Source organism: Medicago truncatula, chromosome 6 (genome assembly GCF_003473485.1).
Source record: "Medicago truncatula cultivar Jemalong A17 chromosome 6, MtrunA17r5.0-ANR, whole genome shotgun sequence".
Lineage (NCBI taxonomy): Eukaryota > Viridiplantae > Streptophyta > Magnoliopsida > Fabales > Fabaceae > Medicago > Medicago truncatula.
In genome coordinates this window covers 9,840,741-9,861,008 of record NC_053047.1, presented here as the reverse complement: position 1 = coordinate 9,861,008, position 20,268 = coordinate 9,840,741, and the positions used below count along the sequence as shown (strand labels likewise).

At 32.7% G+C, this 20,268-nt stretch overlaps 3 protein-coding genes across 4 annotated transcripts; all 3 read right to left on the bottom strand.

Annotated features, from left to right (window-relative positions):
- Positions 1-251: 251 nt before the first annotated feature.
- LOC25495804 (transcription factor MYB52) lies at positions 252-4,696 on the bottom strand. Its single transcript, XM_039826902.1, has 4 exons — positions 4,546-4,696; positions 4,049-4,255; positions 2,443-2,513; positions 252-401 (listed from the first exon to the last, which is right to left on the bottom strand). Exons 1-4 carry the CDS (start codon positions 4,694-4,696, stop codon positions 252-254), a joined length of 579 nt encoding a protein of 192 aa, XP_039682836.1.
- Positions 4,697-16,943: 12,247 nt separating this feature from the next.
- Positions 16,944-17,744, bottom strand: LOC112422581 (uncharacterized). Its single transcript, XM_024785762.2, has 3 exons — positions 17,590-17,744; positions 17,423-17,475; positions 16,944-17,283 (listed from the first exon to the last, which is right to left on the bottom strand). The coding sequence occupies exons 1-3, from the start codon at positions 17,684-17,686 to the stop codon at positions 17,134-17,136; spliced, it is 300 nt and encodes a 99-aa protein (XP_024641530.1). The 5' UTR covers positions 17,687-17,744; the 3' UTR covers positions 16,944-17,133.
- Positions 17,745-18,736: 992 nt separating this feature from the next.
- On the bottom strand, positions 18,737-19,525 carry LOC25495803 (uncharacterized). 2 transcript variants are annotated; one of them, XM_039826723.1, is made up of 3 exons: positions 19,360-19,525; positions 19,178-19,236; positions 18,737-19,079 (listed from the first exon to the last, which is right to left on the bottom strand). In XM_039826723.1, the coding sequence occupies exons 1-3, from the start codon at positions 19,445-19,447 to the stop codon at positions 18,930-18,932; spliced, it is 297 nt and encodes a 98-aa protein (XP_039682657.1). In that variant the 5' UTR covers positions 19,448-19,525; the 3' UTR covers positions 18,737-18,929. The 2 variants fall into 2 exon arrangements, with proteins under 2 accessions (XP_039682657.1, XP_024641531.1); XM_024785763.2 differs by having other exon boundaries at positions 18,816-19,079; positions 19,181-19,236; positions 19,360-19,519.
- Positions 19,526-20,268: the final 743 nt, after the last annotated feature.

Here is a 20,268-nt window from a genome sequence, read left to right as displayed (position 1 = left end):
AAACCAACACGAGTCTTTTCAGCATGTTTTGTCCTCACTCGCACGCTTACCGAGAAACTTCCAGGTAGGTCACCCATCCCAAAATTGCTCCAAGTCAAGCACGCTTAACTGTGGAGTTCTTATGGAATGAGCTACCGAAAAGAAGATGCATCTTGTTTATATAGGTAGTACCAAACAAATATTATAAGTCTCCCTTCGACCATGTAGTCTCATACCTACACAGCCTCAGGATCCCTCTCATTTCGATGTGATTATGTTTTGCCTAGAAGCTGCCAGGAGCCGGACCACTCCCCGCCCTCATCAGCCTCGGGTGTTACATGCCCACCAAGCGGAGGCGTTACACCCATGGGAGCTGGTGGAGAGTCCCAAGGGTTCCTACGAGTGTGTACCACATTCATCCCCTATTGAGTGCATTGAGGTGCATGAGGTGTCTGTAGAATCAGATCAGGTTCAAACATATACTATTGTTGAGCAAGTTGAAGTTCATTCTGGGTCCCGCCCTTGTTTGGCGTCACCAGTTATTGTAGAGAGGTCTCTTGAAGTTAGCGCTAGCATGTCAATCCCAGAAGCTCATGAGGTGTCGTTTTACAACAACAACATGTTCACCCCAACAAGAAAATTCAACACGGTCTAGACCCATGGGATAGAGTTCGTGAATATGATGCAAGGTCAGTTGCTGAAGACTTCACGCCGGTCCTTACAAGGAAGTAGAAATAGAAAATTAAATTGCAACAAGTCTTGGCAAAACAACCTCCTAAAACCCGTGCTCGAGGTGATAATCATCAACCTGCTCAATGAATTTCTTATATTGGAATGTTAGAGGTTATTGCATCTCATATATACCGAGAAGGAAATTGTTGTGCAGATAATCTAGCTAGCATGGGTCATTCAGTGCAAGGATTGGTTTGTCTGTCTTCTCTCCCTAATGAGTTGAATGCTGATTTGTTTAGGGATGGATGTGGTTTACCCAACTATAGATTTCCTTAATCATTTTTATGGTGTTTTTTTGTTGTTTCCTTTTTTTTCATGCTTTCTGTTTTCTCTTTGGAGGGTTTTGGCCTAATCCCTCCTCCTTTGTATTTATTTTCCCCCTTTTTTTTAATAAAATTTTAGAATTTGGCGGCATAGGATGGAGGTTTCTCGGGGTGCCAACCTAGTTGGGATGTCGATGTTGTCTATTGATGCATGTCCACTCTCCTCGCTTATCAAAAAATATATATTTCTTTTTGGTGTATAATTAATTAATTTAGGTATTTAACCCTAATCCTAAATCTAAAAACTACTTAATACATTAACTGATCCCTTTTGCTGGTATACAATTTCTGAAGGATGTTTTGGATGTTTTTTTATTTTATTAAATATTACTATCCGTACTATTTTATGAGTTGATTTGTTAAATTATGAACCATAGTTTAATTTTAATTGTGATATTTTTATTTTCTTTTCATAGTTAACATGCAGGTAATTGTTGCGGGTATGAGCACTAAGGTGCCCATATAATATAGAGAAGAGTACTAAAGTTGTTGCCCACGAAGATACGAGTTCGATTACAGGTATTTTTTACAAACGCAGATAATGGGAAGAGTATTTTCTTTCCCTTGTATTAGGCTCTTGTCCTTGAAGTTTCTCCGAGAAGGTTTGCTTTACCCGCATTAGTTGTTTTCCTTGTAATACTTTAATTTCCTTGACTAAGAAATGAATTAAAGAATTATGTTTTAGTTAGCCTTTATAAAATATAATTCTTTATTTCATTTTATTTAATTTCCTATATTTCTTTAATTTATATACTTGGAAAACAACCGGTTTACCTTGTAATATTATAAATTATACTATTTTTATTATATACTTTTTAAAGTATATATTTTTACTGATATAAATTATAGCAATAAATAGTTTCAGACTAAAATTAATTCACATACTAAATAAATGGTCAACTTTAATTTAATGCATACTTTTTAATACATTAAATAATTTAAAAAGTATAAAATAAAAATAAAAATACGAAGTGATAGACATCCCATACCTTAATAAAAAATCTAAATAATTTACATAACATTTTGAATGTAGTGTGCAACAGAAACATATTAGTAAATTGATTTAAATATGGTTTATAATAGAATGTTATATCGTAATTTGATCCATTAATAAGATTAAGGTTTGATCGTTGTTGTTAATCACATAGGCATGGTCGGTCCCATATGTAAAATCACATTTTAATATTTAATGTATCTAAAATTTATAATCCCTCGCGATATTAACTTATATCACACTATTTTTTTTAGGGATTATAGGACACTAATTCTTTTGGAATTATTTCCTATATTAATTTCACCTATTTTATCTTTTACTTCAATGTCATTTACGGTGTGTTTGGAAGAGAAGATTTATGCGAGAGAGAGAGAGAGAGAAATAAAGGAGAAAGATATCTAAGAAATGGGTAACTTCCACTGTTTTGCATTTTCCATTTATACCATTGTCTTCATTGCTCCTCTTTTTGCCTAAAACTTTTGTACAGTGACCAAGCTATACTTATATCTACTATCCAGATCAGTGAGTCACCAAAACACCAAAGATCACAATAATCACCACTACATTATTTCTCAATGTTCTTCGCCATCTTCGTGTCAATTTCCCACTATAGCTATTTTTCTTCAATTTGGTTCATGTCCTGAAAGTTAGTCCAAATTTGTTTTTTTCCGTTACTCCAAAGTTGTTTTTTTTTTTCCTTCTGCTATGTCTATTAGTTTATATGAAATTGTAGATGTGGGAGTTGATTGAAAAAGGAGTATATGGAAGATAGCAGTTTGAAAACCAAAAGAGTGTGAGTGTTGAAAACTAAATTAGTTCATTTGATTAATGTTTTAATTGAATAACAATCTTAACAAATTTAAAATGAAATTAAATAATGTGATGATTTAATTCAAATTATGAATAGATTTTTATACTACAGGGGTATTTTAGTATTTTCCATAATAATTAACATTTCTTTCTTCTCTATTTCTCTTATCTTTCTCTTGTTCTAAACCATCCATCAAATCTACTCTATTTCTCATCTATTTCTTTCTTTTCATACTCTCTCTCACCTATTTCTCTTCATAACCAAACACATCCTTAGTGTATGTTTATTTCCACATTTTAAAAAGTCAAAATTAATTTTAAAGGTTCCTTACAAAAAATTAATTTTAAAGGTGGTGAATTAATTTTGACGTGTTTGGATGTTTTTTATTAGTTTTTTTTTCCTTCCAGTTCCTCGATTAAATTTATTTTTCTGTTAAAACTAGAAGTTGAAAATTTTTCCACTACAATTGATTTCACATTAACTTTTTCTTAACATAAGTAAATTTTATAGAATCAGATATTTCATTTCCTTAGCTCTCTTTTAACATTTTTTGTGCTAGAAAGACTAAGATAGTTGGTTAATATATTTCATTTTAACTTTTAAAAAAAAAAAATCAAACCATTCGAATTTATTTTATTATTACTTAAAAACCAAACTCACATTATGTGTAAGTGGATAGAACCTACAACATCGATGTGTCCTTTTATTCCCTATTACACCCTTTTATTCCCCCTCTTCAATTCCCTAATACATGTTAAAAAGTTCCCTATGTATCACCTACTCCAAGAAAGTCAAAAAATGGCATCTTAATCTTATCTCCCACATTTTCACTGTCCCCCAAAATTAATCCATTGTTCCTGTTTGTTGCAGCTGGCTCAGATGCTGAATCTTCTGAGTTTGAATCTGAATGATTGGATTGGTCCGCAATATAAACTAAAACATGAGAGAAAATAACAAATTTTTCAAGCAATTTAAAGGATTAAATGAAAATTATTGTTAAATTATTTGATATTGCAATTATTGTTCTAGCCGCGGACCAATATTTAAAATTGTTTGATAAGATAAACTAAAGGATTCAAAGTATACCCATTTGAGAACTAGGTAAAGGCCTAGTGAGGTTGAGATTGGATTCATCAATGGGACTTGTGATGGCAAATTTTGCTGGGATTTCATATGTTAGCTTTTCCTTTCTTGCAATAGATGATAGGAGTTCCCTTTGCCTCCTAGCCTTGATCACATGGTAATGATTCTTTAGTGCATTGTCTCTCCTTCCTGGAAAATGTTTGGAAATGTGTGCCCATTTGGTACCATGAAGTGTATGAAGCTGCAAAAGCATCTCCTCTTCTTCCTTACTTAAAGGTTCTCTTTTGATGCTAGGATCTAGGTGATTAAGCCACCTTAATCTACAACTTTTCCCTGCAATTACCATTATCACAAAAAAAAAAAAAAAAAAAAACTAAATGTTAAATTACAAATAAATATCAAAATTAAAGAAATTTCTAATCAAAATACAATACTTATGCAATTTTAATAAAAAAATACTAAACGTACCGCTTGAAAATGTTCAATTTTTTAAATATTTATTTAAAAAAAAAAAAAAAAATTAAATTATTAACAATATTAATAAAACCATTTCGTTAAAAAATAAATTAGTAAAATTTTTAAAATTTAATAAATAAAAATGTGTATGTTGTGTAGGATCATACCTGTTCTTCCTTGTAGTTGTTCAGCAATGTTGTTCCAATTTTTAGCACCATGATCAGCGATAAGTTGTTTAAGCTTAGCATCTTCAGATGGTTTCCAATGAGCTTTGGAAGGCTTAGTGTTCCTAAAATTCCCTCCATTGTTTTGGACCATGCTCTCATTAGGTTGGATCACCGGGATTCAAAATCCCAAAGGGTATTTTGAACTTTTCAGCCTCATTGTTATCAACATGACCCTGAAGGGGAGTAGAAGATGATGATGTAAGTTGAGATGGAAGGGAAATTTTCAAGTCTAAAGACAAACCATAACGATCATTGTTCATGTTTAGTGAACTCATGGTGATAATAAAAAAACATTAACTTTAGAAAAATGAGATTTTTTTTCTTCTATTTTCAAAATGCTACTAATATTTTTTTTTTTTTATAAGCAAGGAGAGAGGACATGTATCTAGAGGTCTCATCAACATCCCAACTAATTTGTCACCTCGAGAGACCTCCATACTAGTAGTAGAGAAAATATATAAGCAAGTAAAAAGAAGATAAAGAAAGAAAAATCAAAGGATACAAACATAAAAATAAATAAAAAATGAGTCACATGAATAAGAGAAGAAAGACAACATTTAAAAAAAAAAAAAAAGAAGCAAAAGCACAAATTAAATAGAGGTGTTTTATTTAGTTATTCTCATTTCTTACAAACTTGAGTAAAGAGAAAAACGGAGCAAAGAAGACAAAAAGATTTTGTTTACTCTTGATGAATGAGATATCATTTGGGATGAGAGTACCACGCTTTTATAGACGTAATTGTGGTCTATGGTAACTACTTTTTAATAATTTTTTGAAAGCGTAGACTAATATTTAATTTTTTTTGAACGAGCGTAGACTAATATTTAATTAAAAGTAAACAAATTGATTAAAAAATAATTTAGCGGTTTGACGTTGATTTATTACCAGTCAAACGTGTTAGAGGACAAATATTCATGGAAATCAAGTATGCTAGAGAATGTTTTATCACGTAAAGTCAGTTAAGCACGGATTTAATTATCAGCGACAGAATAGACACGTTTAAGGCAAAGGGCATTTTAGTAATTGCAAGCAAAGAGTATATAAGTATGTTGGAGCAAGAAACATTCATTTTTCATGTTGTTTCTCTCACTAGAAACTCTTAAGGGCAGAATTTTCTCCTCCCTCTCTCTAGAAGGTCGAATTCCACCCTTCCATTTTTATTCAATCCTTTTGAGTTCAAGACTCTAGGGTGATCATGGTTTAGAGATGATTCAAGCATGAAGACTTCATCATTTTGGTCTTAACTCAATCTCACTTAAAGTTGGATGATCTTAGCAAGAGAGCATGCATTAGGGTTTGATTGTAGAAGCTTAGAAGTTTGAAGTTGTACCAGAATCTTAGGTGAGTTCTCTAGATAGAACTCCTTCCCTTAAATGATTATGTTATGTGAGAAAATCTTAATGAACACTAGTTTATGTATATCCATGATTAGTGCCATCTTTATGTGGATTGTTGTTGAATGATATTCATATTGCCATGCATTTTGATTTCCTTAAGTTTTATGCATTCTGGATGATTTTGGTGCCTTAGGTTGCTGGAAATTGAGGCGAAACATCAAAAATTGCCTTAGTTTTATTTCGCTAAGAGCGAAATTTCCCAGAACCAGTTGGCTAATAGCCAAATTATTTGGCTATTAGCCAAATTTTTAGATAGCCATCACAGAGCCATTTCGCTATCAGCGAAATTCTGGCGAAAATGGCAAAACAAACTTCACTTTAAGCTGGCTTTAGGGCCTTGTATGCCATCTGAAACCACTTGTTTAACGCTTATTAATCTAAAGAAAATCCTCAATATCTAATAACCTAATGTACCATCACACTTAAGCTTCCAACGGAAAATGCATGAGACATATGAACATACTTCAATAACAATGGCACTTGAGAGAGTTTAAGCATGTTTATTCGGGTAACGAGACAATAATAATGGGGTAAAACCATAGAGCGTCGACATAGGTCGTCGAGAACTAGAATGACAGCTAGAACCCTAAGTATGTTAAGTTATGTATAAATTAGCACAAGCATGTAAGTACCTTACCGTTAATCGGGTAGATCACGAACCCGTGGTAACAAGCAAGCAAGTACTAAGATAAGTTATCATGTACAATCAAGACTATAATCAAGATGTAGGTGTCGTGTCTCTTGCTATCCATGCCAGGGGGATACAAGAGGGTCATGCCAGGGGGACGGGACACGCTCCGCAAGGTAGGCCCGCACGACACTGAGGGAGTCCGATGTACCTTAGCTAGGTTTTCATCGGTCATGTATGGGATTGTACTCGGGGTTACTCCACCCGATACACTCCGTAAAATGAACTTAGATAATATTTTTTGTCCAACGCTAACCTCTAACATATTGAATGAAGATGATTATGAATATGATTACGATATGTTTCAAGATAAGAACAAGCTTATGCAATAGAATAAGTTATGATGATATACTGTCGACGGTCTTAGTAACTCCCCGATCGTCCAGTTTAGGAACATGTCATGAATAAGTTATGTTTAGGTCTTGATACGCTTAGCGTATCTCGACAAAGCGGTCCTAGGTTCCCTTGACCGCCATGACATTTAGAGTAGAAGAAAACACTTATGAGCTAAGTTAAGAAGAACCTTACGACGGATCTAGTATGCACAACTGTATAGGAAAGCATGATGCAACACATATTATCAACCGACAGGTTGTATTGTAGACACGTGGTGACCCTAGGTTTCCTCGAGGTTACCTATAGCCTAGGATTAGGTAGAATTCACTGAGACATTATGTCTCATCCCAATCCTTATTTGTTTCATATCAGCAAGTTGGTTTAGCAAGATTTAGAAAGCTTGTAGCCGGATGGATATTTCAACAAGTTCTCATTCGTACCTGCTGCAGGATGTCATGGACTTTAAAGATGTATTTTCTACACTTTGGACGAGTAGTATTGTATTGTTGATTGTACAAACGCGTATTGTTGTATAAAATATTCATTCGAAGTGCTCATGCTGTAAATTTTAATGTATCCAGTACTAAAGATAATGCACATGCTAAACTTTGTAGATACGTTTAGTGTGGGCGTTACAATTTTATAAAGATCGACATACTTCAATTTAGAAACCAATTTACAAATCAATTGATGAGTTTGGTGTAATATTTTTTTTTATAAGCCAGGAGAAATGACATACATCAAGAGAAAACAACGACATCCCAACTAGGTTGGCACTCCGCAAAACCTCCACCCTATGCTTCCAAACTCAAAAATATTCTTGAAAAAATAGTGAAAAATATATACAAGCGTGATGAGCACTCTTTGTGAAAATTGTTCATATTTGACTTTTAATTATGAATTGATAAAAGTTGCTTGCTGAAATATTAATTATAGGCACAAAACAAAATAAATGGACAAATAATATTTTAATGAATGATGTGCCAAAAGAAACGAAAATTATGTATTAGGATTGATTTTGACGATGATTTGAGTTGAAAACGAGAATTTGGTTTTGAATTGGTGTTTTGGCTGATTGAGGGTGGCTGGTCTTGATTATCATGATGATAGTGATGCTAGGACGTGATTTTGATGATGATGATGGTTTCATATGCTGAAATGAAGTGTCTTCATTCTCTCATTGAAGTCTTGTCTGTTTTCTTTTCAGTTCTTGCATTCTTTCCTCCTTCAGATTAAATGCTCTTTAATGTCATGTCTTTCTTTTGTCTTCAGCACTTCTTTGCACGAAATAAACACACAAAACATTTCATTTAAAGCTTTGGAAGCTTTAAAATGGATTAAACACACAAAATAACCACACTTAGTGTTTTTGGGCCAAAATTGGTCCCTTACACTTTTTTATTACACCATAATAAAAACAACTAAATAAAATGGCAGCAAGAGATGCACCCCACCCCTCCTCCAATGGTTTGATGCACATGACCATTTTATCCTCCATGTTTTCTAGTGTTGGTTTGAACTCCAAGACTTTTGCCACCAATTGAGTTAGGCTCTCCTTAGCTTTCTTGGTCCTTGCCCTTGTCATTGGTCCTCCTAGCCCTTGAATTGAAGTACTTCTGTCATGGACAATTACGCCCTCATCAAAGAGGGAAGACTAGACCAAAACCCATAGAAATCAAAAGAAAAAAGGAAAAGCTGAAAACAAAGAAAATGATAAGCAGACTAACAGACTAAGGAAATCTATAGTAAGGAAGACCACACCGATCATGGAAGAAATCCAAGTGCAGCATCGACGGTGACGTATGTAACCAAATTGAGTCATGAACCGAATGCCCCATATTAGGCAATCTATCGACGCAGCAGTTACCTTCGCCGTAAATATGATAACCTCGCGCTTTCCAATAAAGTATATTCATTGGGCAGTTGGAGAGGGCTCACCCCTCGAACGGTGTAATATAAAAACTTACTATTTAAATCAAGTGGTTCTCTTATTTTATAATTCTTATTTTAGAAAGTAGTACTCCTTCCGGTCCTTATTATAGGAAACAATTGACTTTTCAAATTTATTGTGTAAATAATGTATCTAGTCTATATTTATAACAAGATACATTAATTATTCTATGAATCTAAAAAGTCAATTATTTCTTATAATAAAGACGAGATATAGTTGAATTTTTTGAGGGACTATAAAAGTAAAATTGAATACAAGAAAAGTGTATGGTTTATCTGATTAACAAAACAAACACATTAGTGTGTGTCATGTTCATGCAATTCAAGAACCGCTCGTGTGGATTGTCAGCATCACTTAACATTTCTTGTTATGTTTCTCGGGGTTTGAGCAAAACTGAAATATGTTTGGTTGTTTGTGCAAAATGAAAACTGCTTTTGCTTTCAAAAGAAGAAAACAGGAAACCAAAGTTGAAGGGGGAAAAATATATCACTGTCAATATACTATACTCGGTGCATAAAACACTGTGTTGTAAAAAGATAGATATTTAGGTCTCTTGACCAACTAATTTAAGATTAAATTTTTCATGGGTGCTTAAAAAAAAAGTTTAGGAATACAAATCTTTTAAACGAATTTTAGTTATCTCAAATAATTAGTTTTTGCAGTTATACACGAGAATACCTTGTTTAACCTAGGAAAAAACATACGTTGGATGGTCATTTTCTTGTAATAAATAATTTGATTTTTTGAGAAGTAATCTAGAGGCTCGAAATTCTTAAGGTGAAAAAGTGGGTGTCTAGATTTAGAGCTTCAACCCCTGCATTTTTTTTTGAAGTAAAACTAGCCCACTGAAATTCTTTTGACCCCTGCATATATTATGCAACGTCCTTATTAACTGAGATCCAACCCCTCCATATATTATGAAACGTCCTTACCAATCAATAATTAAATATTAATTTTAGTTATCAACCTCTTAAATGAATTTCAGTAAATATCACGTAATTAGTCTTCACAATTATACACGGGAATACATTGGTTAACTCAAAAAAAAAAATGTCCTTGAAAGCTTATTTCTTTGTAATAAATAATTGATAATCATACCAAGAAAACCAATAGAGATAATAGACAATTAATAAATTTTGTCCAAAATAATAATAATTCCAGTCATAAAATAAATGAAAAATATATCATTTGACTAATAATTACTACCTCCGTCCCTAATTATAAGGTCCTTTTGAAAAAATAACGGGAATTAAGATAGTGGATATTTGTATTAAACATGTTTGTAATTACTATTGTTTTTACAATTTTATCCTTTAAGAAAGAAGGTTGGCTTATGTTTTCAACATTCTATTTATTGCTGATTGAAGAAAAAGATGTATAATAAATAGGGGCATGTATGTAAAGAAATAATTAATGTAGTTGGAAATAGAAAAGGGGTCTTATAAAAAAGGACAAAAAAAATTCTCAAAAGGATCTTATAATTAGGGACGGAGGTAGTATATAATACTATTAATTAATTATTATTTTTTAAAGAATAATACTATTATTTAATACTAACTAAAAAGATAAAGATGTAATAATCATAATATAATATAATATAATTTAGCTTACTTTAGTATATAATAAATTATACTTTGCCTTAATGCATATAATTTTTCGTATTGTTTGACTTTTCATTTCAAAAAATAAGTATTATTTGACTTTTTAATTATATATTATTTAATAATTTCCATAAAAAGAAGTTTTATCATATTGTTTGTAGGCATTTTGTCGTTGTATGCTATTAACTTGGGTGTTGTGAGTTTGTTCGCAGATTCACCCTTTACGTTTTTAGCAATGTTTGTATCTGATGTACTCTATCGATTTGAATGAATGAGTATCGTTTTGTTTTTGTCAAAAAAAAATCCATAAAAAGAGTATTATTTAAAAGTTAACCAAAAGATAAAGATTTGATTTAGTCAAAAAAATAAGATACGTATTTATTATCATAAATCTATACTATATATAAAGAAAATAGCATGTGTTGACTCTTTTGGGATAACTTTTTCTCTTTCTAAAATTACCCTCAATTTTTAATACAAATAATACATATAATAAATAGATAAGAATAAATTCAAATTCTAAAATAAAAGTGTAACAAACACAATATGAGTACATATCCAATTTTTATCTTTATCCTTTAAAAAGTGCAACAAACTAGATGAGTATATATGTGTTTTCATTGTAACACCCATACTAAACGTGTCAAGAATATTTAGCATGTGCGTTAAAACTGATACTCAATACATTAATCATACAATACAAAATACAACATAAGTTGAGATTTAAGGTACAAAGTCGTCTCAAGTCATATGTTACAAAAGTTTTACATAATCAGTCAAATGAAACAAGTATCAACGAGATCCATTACAACTATTACATAAACACATAACGTCAAGAACAGGACATAAGTACTAAATCCAACAAGCACGATCAATATGTAGCCTTCTTCTTACCTTTGCCACGGGCCACCTGCGAACCTGAACAAACATGCAAGGAAGGGATGAGACATAATGTCTCAGTGAGTTCTACCTAATCCTAGGCTAGAGGTAACCTCGAGGAAACCTATGGTCACCACGTGTCTACAACACAACCATTCGGTTGATTATACGTGTGTGAACTCATGCATACCTAAACGATCGTGCATAACTAAGATCACTGTCACTTATACTTAGGTCGTATCATATCATATCATATCATGTGCATATATCATAAGCATAGCATTGCATATTATGGTTTAACATATAGTTATCTAAGTTGATTTTAAGGAGTGTAATCGGGTGGACTAACCTCGAGCACAAACCCATAACGTAACCGATGAATTCCTAGCTAAGGTTACATCGGACTCCTCTTAATGTCGTGCGGGCCTACCTTGCAGAGCATATCTTGTCCCCCTAACGTGAACCTCTTGAATCCCCCTAGTGTGGATTGCAAGAGACACGACCTGTCATAACATAATCAAAATCATATCATATCTTAATACGCCTTAGAGGCATGCTAGCATGCATAATATCGACTACCTAAGTCGAGTCTCTAGAGATTACCCATACTTAGTATTGAATCATACCCAAGCATATATCATGTTCTCTCATGTGTCATTCATCTTTGAATTCATTAATGTTTGCTGATGCATTTCATTTGAAAACGTTTAGATGCAATGTACATTAGGCACTTGATGTTTGTGGGGTTTTAAAGTTAGAAAAGAGTGCAAGAAAATACCTCGGACGACACCCCGGGACCCCCAGGACGAGCCAACAACTTCCAAGAAGTTGTGGAGCTTGCCACCAACTCGCCATTGGCGAGTAGCCTCTGGAGTTTTCTCGCTATAAGCGTGTTTTTCGCTTATGGCGAGTTTCTTCAGGTCCTGAAGTGCAGAAAACGTGTTTTTGACCCCATAACCTCAAATTTAAGTCTCTTAATGTACACAATGCATCTAGAAACATAAAAACGGCAATAGTCATTAGCATGGCAAAAACAAACATTAATTCTATACAATTCATGGCATAAGGGTACTAAATTCATACATTCATAAATCTAACACTCCAATTATCTCACAGAATCATAGTTCTAACCCAAAGGTATAGCTAACTAGTGAACTCACATGCAAGATTTAGAGATTAGGCTTCAAGCTTCTAAGTTCGTCACCAAACCCTAGCCCAAGAATTCACTATGTATGAAGCTTCAAGTTGAATGAAGTTTGATCCAAGTACACCATAGTTGCATGCACCTTGCCTACATTAATCCTTGATCGTGATCCTTTTAGGAGATGAGTTTTGAGAAGATTGAGTGAAGGAATGAAGGGAGGGGTTCAAAATTCTAGAGAGGGAAAGGAGAGAATTCTGATTTCTAATGTCTAGAGATATAAGTGCTCATGAATAATGAATATTTTGAATCAAAAACTACTTATATAGGCTCCTCATGAAAGTACCAAAATACCCCTTGTCTTAAACGTGCACAATCTTAAGTTAACAGGTAAAACATTGCGAAACTAATATAATAATTATTAATTGAGAACATAATTACTCCCTTTGTAATGTCTTCAAATGCCTCTTGAATCTTCATTTTTCATCTTCCTAAAGTCCTCACAAATCTTCAGATGTCTTGCTTTGCAGATTTGAATGATTTCTTCATGAATTACATCAAAATACCCTAAAATTGCTATGTTTCGGAAAGAATAGAATTACAAACTCAAATATAGAAAACATTACAAATGTCCCCAAATCATAAGCAATTGCTCTAATACTTAGATATTCTGGATGTAATACCTATTGAAAATGACTGAAAAACATGTTAAGAATGACGTAAGATGACATGTTATCAACAAGCCATGTTGAGGTCGGAGTAATCAACTGACATTTTCCATTAGTCGTTTTTCTTCTTTACGAGCACTACGTTGGATAGCCAAATGGTATACTTAGCTTCTTAGATGAATCATGCCTTTAGGAGATCCTCCAACACCCTGTTTGAGGCTTCAACCTTTTCAGGTGACTGCTTCCGCCTCTACTGTACAACGTATAAAGTTTTTTTACTACAGTTAAATTGTGGCATGCCACGCTTGGATTTATTCCAAACATTTCCTTTGCATTCCAGGCGAAGAGATATGTGTTGTCTTGGAGACACTTTGTTAGCCTCTCATGGACTTCGGGTTGCAGGTCAAACTTAATTTTTATCATTTTGGATGGGTCGCTGCCTATTTGGATTTCGACAAAGTCCCCGTCTGGTTCTAGTCGTTCTAGATTCTTTATTGCTTTGATAAGCAGCCCTTCGTCGTCTTTGTTGATTAGCCTTGTTTCGCTTCCAACATCGAGTTCGACTATAATCATCTCTTCAGGGGTTGATGCTCGATACGCTCGGTTCTGCGTGAAGCCTGCCTTGACATAGATTATTTTGATGATGTAATCTTAGGTTGTTTTGATGATGTTCAAATGACTGGTGGGTTTTACTTAGCATTTTATTCCTTTATTAGTTTAGCTTAGATTATGTTAAAGCACCCAAGTAATATGCGTCTCTTAGTACTGTGTGATTCCTTGTGTCCTGGTTAGCTTATAGCCCAAGTAAAATTCATTCATAATGTTAAAATTCATTTTCTGTCAAAATTCGATTCACTATTGCTTGAATCGTACCACACAAAGTCTCTGACTTTGTGTGAATCATTTTATGATACTTTTAATTGATTCACTTTGGGGGAGTGGTTACATTGGGGTTGAAGAACTAGGATAGTTTAAGGGAACTCGTGTAATCACATTTGTGATTCAACATTGCTACTATTAGTGGAAGTCCTTGGTGGAGGCGTTTTTCACCAAGCGACGACGAAAGGGTAAACTACTATAAAAATCTCGGTGTTATTTTCTCTTCCTTATCCTTTTTAATTTTGATAATTGTATATGCTTAAATTGATTAATTGATAAGATAGAAATTGATTTTGATCTAAGTTCTTTTTGGTTAAAATTGGCCTAATTCCTTGAATTAGGTTTTCAACATTTTACTTGGATCAATTAGTTCCAATTCTTAGCAATTCATCAATTACATATACATTGTGTTTTTCGTTTTTAGCTTGTTATATTTTCTTATAGATTTGGTTTTGAAATTGTCTTGTTTTGAAAATTGTTTTAAGTATTATTAATAATTGATTGAAATAATATTTAGCTTGTGAATCTCTCAATTCTCTTGTAAATCTTATTAGTGCATAGTCTTAACAATTTGTCATAGTTTGTGATTGTTCAAAGCATATTTTCAATAAGTCAATATCTTTTCAAAACGCTTTCGCCAAAACTCCGCAACTTTGTTAAATCGCTATTCACCCCCCTCTAGCGCGCGTCCTTATTGGCCATATAGAGCAACACCGCGTACTGTCGGACCCTATTCCTTTGGTCCTACTGGAACCATTAAGCAACTGTGTTTTGCTGTCTGGATGTCCTCACAGATCTTTACGACTTTGCCTTCACGGTTATGGTACCGCATCTTCAAGTGGATTGTCAACAACACAACTACCAAGGTGGTAAGTGTGGTTTGGCCTATTGTATAGTTGAATGGGGAAGGCACATCAATCACTATCATGTGGCTTTTGAATGTTCGACGGCCCTCTCCTTCTTCAAATGTAATGAGTACTTTCAAGATCCCCCGAGGTTTGGTCGTGGATCCATCTAAACCTGAGAGTTCCCAATCGGTGTATGGCTACAAGTCTTTCTCATAGAATCTATAGTTTGGAAGAGAGTGAAGTACATGACTTTGCAAGAGGCTCTTCCAAACTCTCTTGTGGTTGGCGATGAAGGCCCTTATTACCAGCGGGAGGTAAGAGTTGGGTCTCCCATTTGGTAAGTCCTTGTCCCGAATGGAGATGGGGGGGCCTCCCTCTGTTTGCTGAGTGGACTTCGGTGTGGTTTATGGCAGCTGCTACCATTTCTTTGATGTTTCTTTCAGCTTTATTCGGATTCCATTGGAGGATACCTTCTTCTACCATTTACATTGTGGGGATGTGAACCTTATGTTGAATCATATAGAAATTTCTTTTTTCATTGTCATATATGTGCAGGGTTGGCTGAAACTCTACAATCTCGGTTGGCTTGGTCTAATTTGGTGTGAAAAATTCTATTGGTTGTTTAGTCGAGTGTTGATGATTATATGAGGAATTTGGATGAACTGAAGTGATTTTATTTGGAATCATAAGTTGTTAAGCGCATGACAGATTGTTAACGCTGCGCAAATATTGCTTGCTAAATGGAATATAGTGCAGAACGTGACTCAGAATGTTAGAACAACAAACAATTGTGACAGGAGCAAACAAGCACTAATAAAACGTGAGTTCCAGTGCAACGTGGATGTTAGTATCTTTCAAAATTATGACAGAACGGGTTATGCAGGCTAATTCGTAGTAAGGAAGGCGAGTTTATGAAGGCTTGGACTGGTGGAATACAACCGAAGATGCAATTGCATGAGGGATAAGTCATTGCATTGCTAACTTTCATGAACTTAATTCAGGCAATGGGAGTATCAAGTGTGCCGTTTCTAAGAGATTCACAAATTCTTGCGGATGCAATTCATGCAAGAACTGAAGGTTTATATGAGTGTTGAGTTTTAACTCAAAATCTTATGTTAGTGCTCCTAGAATAATTGTGGCGAGATTTTGTGATACTGAAAAAATGGGTGTTGCTGTTTCTGAAAAATTGTATTACAATTTGAGAAATCGTGGCACGATTTTGGATTAGGTTGAGTATTAAACTGGTGTAGGAGTGCAAATTGTGGCACGATCTAGGAAATTGTGGCACAATTTTCCTAGATCAGAAACAGTATAAAAGCACTCGTTGACCCATTTGTTGAGGTATCTTGAGATTCACAAATTCTTGCGAGAATCAAATGTTTATGAGTGCTGAGCTTTGACTCAAAATCTGATGTTTGTTCTCCTAGAAAAATTGTGGCACAATTTGATGATTATGAAAAAATGGGTGTTGTTGTTTCTGGAAAATTGCGACACGATTGGAGAAATCGTGGTACGATTTTGGATCAGGTAGAGTATTGTATTGATGTAGGAGTGCAAATTATGACGCATCTCAAAAGAATGTACCACAGTTACAGTTTTGTTGGATCTGAAACACTATAAAAGCACTCCTTTGACCCATTGTTAACGCATATAAACCAAATCTTAAAAAACAGCTCACGAAAATATATTAAAATGTTATGCTCTGATACTTATTTATATCCAACGTAAAAGGAGTGTAAATTAACAAGACTACTTTATCAAAAAAACTAAGTGTAAATCTAAAATAAGAGGACAAAATTTTAATCTCAATTTTTTTCCACAAAACGAAGACTGTATTTTTTTTTTAAAAGGAAATCTTCATTCTTAGTTTTTTATACAACAAAAATCCAAACTAATTAAAAATAATAAATAAAAATGTCTCTGTCTTAAAATCTATATACTAAACCATCATAAAAAATAAGAAATAGACAACCCTTTATCTTCAATTACAATATTTTTTTACAATCTACATACAAACTAATATCACCCATTAAAATATGTTGATGAAAACATACTATAACACCAATAATGTACAAGTATATCCCACATGACACATGTATAAAATAATTTTCTAATAAATCATAAAGAAATTATGCATCACTCAAACTCTTCCTGGTACCTTAGGATCATGGTGGTTGTTTGCTCCTGTCCCTGGATAGTCTTCTATTTCCAAATTCATCCTTTTCTTTACCAAGAACTCTTCTCTTTTATCCAACAAATCTTCTCCATTACTAAATCCAATAACACTTTCCTATTATTGACAAAAGCTATATTATGTTAGACCCTTAATTTAATTAAGTAATTATAATTTACTTATATAGAGGAACTTTGAAAATATAAATATTAAATAACTACAATTATCTTAAATATTCGTATTGGTTTCAACTAACCTTATCTAGTGTAGTTTGAATTGATGATTTTTCATCCTTTGAGAAAAAATTTCCTGCAAAAAATTAATATAACTATTAGAGAATTTAAGTACTAAAAAATAATAATAAGGAGATGGGGTGATTCCATTTATTTACGGTTAATAATTAATTTTTTTTTCTATGCATACTTGTTGTTTGGAGAGAAGAAGATGCAAGAAGAAAACATGAGAAAACAATAAAGAAAAAGAGGAAGCGCAGGGGAAATTTGTTCAACATGTTGAACATACATGGAATATAGTGATGATAGGAGAAACTATGTGAATACAATGCTTTATAGAAGTCTCATAAAACAGAAAAATTTGTTTGTTTATAAAATGTATAGTAATATTAATCCTTTAAGTCAACATCAACTTGAACATTTTTGGAATTTTTGTGTGAAACAATATATGGTTCTTAATAATTGAATTGATTCCATTTGCCTGATCAACTTTTAAGCTTATCTAGATGTGCTTTGTCGACATGATTAATCATAATTTCATTTCTATTTAACAAAAATATTAGTACATGAGTAGAACAATCTCAAGTTTTGTATGTTAAGGACACATCAACATTGTTAATGTAAAAAACATAAGAAGAACCGTGGTTAAAATTCGGGAATCTTTCACAAATATTTCGGTTTACGATTTTAGCTACCAGACAACTTGACTCAAGGTTTTTTAAAGTGTTTTTTGGAAATTTATTTAATTCCAAAACACTTTTACACACATAAAATATTTTTTGGGGTGAAATCATATAATAAAAGGGATAAGTGTAAAGGTAGAGTAAAAAAAGTCATTTATGTCGGTAGATAAGATCAAATAAATTTGTTCCCGTAAGTTTAACTCAGTTGACAAGGACAATGCATAATATATGTAAGGTTTGGGGTTCGAACCTCGGACACCACAAAAAAAAAAAAAAATCAAATAAATTTAAAATAAGTCAATTCAAACCGACCTTAAAATATAAATTGAAAATAAAAATAAATAAACTATCATTTTAGTCTCTGGACTATCACTCACCCTAATTTAATTTCTAAACTATATAAATATACTAAGTGGTCTCTTTTTTTGGTGGTGGCCGAGATTTAAACCCCGGACCTTGCATATATAATGCATTGTCCTTACCAATTGAGCTAAGCTCACGAGGACATACTAAGTGGTCTCTCTAAACTATATATAAATCGTCAATTTAGTCCTTAAAATCTAAAAAAATAAATAAAAAATCAATCATTTCCGTCCATAAAAAAAAAAAAATATCTACTAAATAATCATAGATATATAATAATCATCATAGAAATAATGAACAAATAAAACTTTTATCTTTAGCTACAATAATCTGCTACAATTTACATACAAACATATATATATATCATCCATTAGAAAATAGTGGATGAAAACATACTATAACACCAAAAATATATAAGTATGCTACAATTTACATACAAACTAATAATAATTTTCTAATAAATCTTAATAAATGTATTCATAGCTCAAACTCTTCCTGGTGGATTGGGGTCATGGTGGTTGTTTGCACCTGTCCCTGGATAGTCTTCTATTTCCAAATTCATCCTTTCTTTTACCATGAATTCTTCTCCTTTATCAAATGAATCTTCCCCAATACTTAATCCAGTAACATTTTCCTATTATTGAGAAAAGCTATAATAAGTTAGACCCTTAATTTGGTTAAATAATTAGAAGCTAGGAATATTAAAAAGTTAAAGAACTAAAATATACTTACAACCTTAACAAGTGAAGTTTGCATTGACGTGGATTTTTCATCCTTTGACAAAAATCTTCCTGCAAAAAATAAAATGGAAAATTGATATATTTATTAGTAAACTTAATTAATAAAAAGTAATAAGGAGATGGGCTACTTAATTTCATATACAAATAAATAAACTAAATTTTTTCTATACATACTTGATGTTTGGAGAGAAGAAGATGGAAGAAAAAGATATGAGAAAACCATAAAGAATAAGAGGCAGTGCAGGGCAAATTTGTTGAACATGTTGAACAAAAAAGAAAACGTGGATAAGATAAGAGCTGAGGAATATAGTGATGATAAGAGAAACTATGTGAATACAATTCTTATATAGAATCCTTCATAAGACATGAAATTTGTTTGTGTATGAAATGTCCTTTATGTCAACTTCAATTTGAACATTTTTGTAATTTCTATGTGTACAAATATATGGTTGTTAAATTGTTGAAATGATTCCATTTGCATGGTCAATTTTTAAGCTTTGTCTAGATGTACCTTCTCCACATGATTAATCATAATTTCATTTGTATTTAACAAAATATTAATGCATGTTTAGTACAATCTCAAGTTTTAGATTATTGCTTAGATAGAAGAGTTATAAAATCAAATACAAAGCAGTTATTATTTGTTCATGGATGCTCATAGGTGTTGCATATAGAAGTGTGTTTTGGAGAGTGTTTGAAAAAAAAAAAAATTAAATTAATTTGATTATAATATAGAAAATAATTACCTGATAAAAATGTTTCGTTTCCTACTAAATAGTAACCCATACTTTTTGCTCAATAGACCCCTCTAAATGCTCACAAGCTCCTCAAATTTTCAACAGAAAATAATACCTCATGAGTTAAGTATTGATCCAGAAGCAAACGGTAGGATCAAAATTGTCCTGAACATAGAGGCAGAAGTATAACATGGAACATAACCATGATATAAGCATATGCATTGTCATAACTCAATCAAACTACCCATTTCGGATTATATAATCCAAAATTGTGTAATGCATTTCAGATTACATAATTTGAAATGTACCAGTAACACAACTGAATGTAGAGTTGAAAAATTTACAA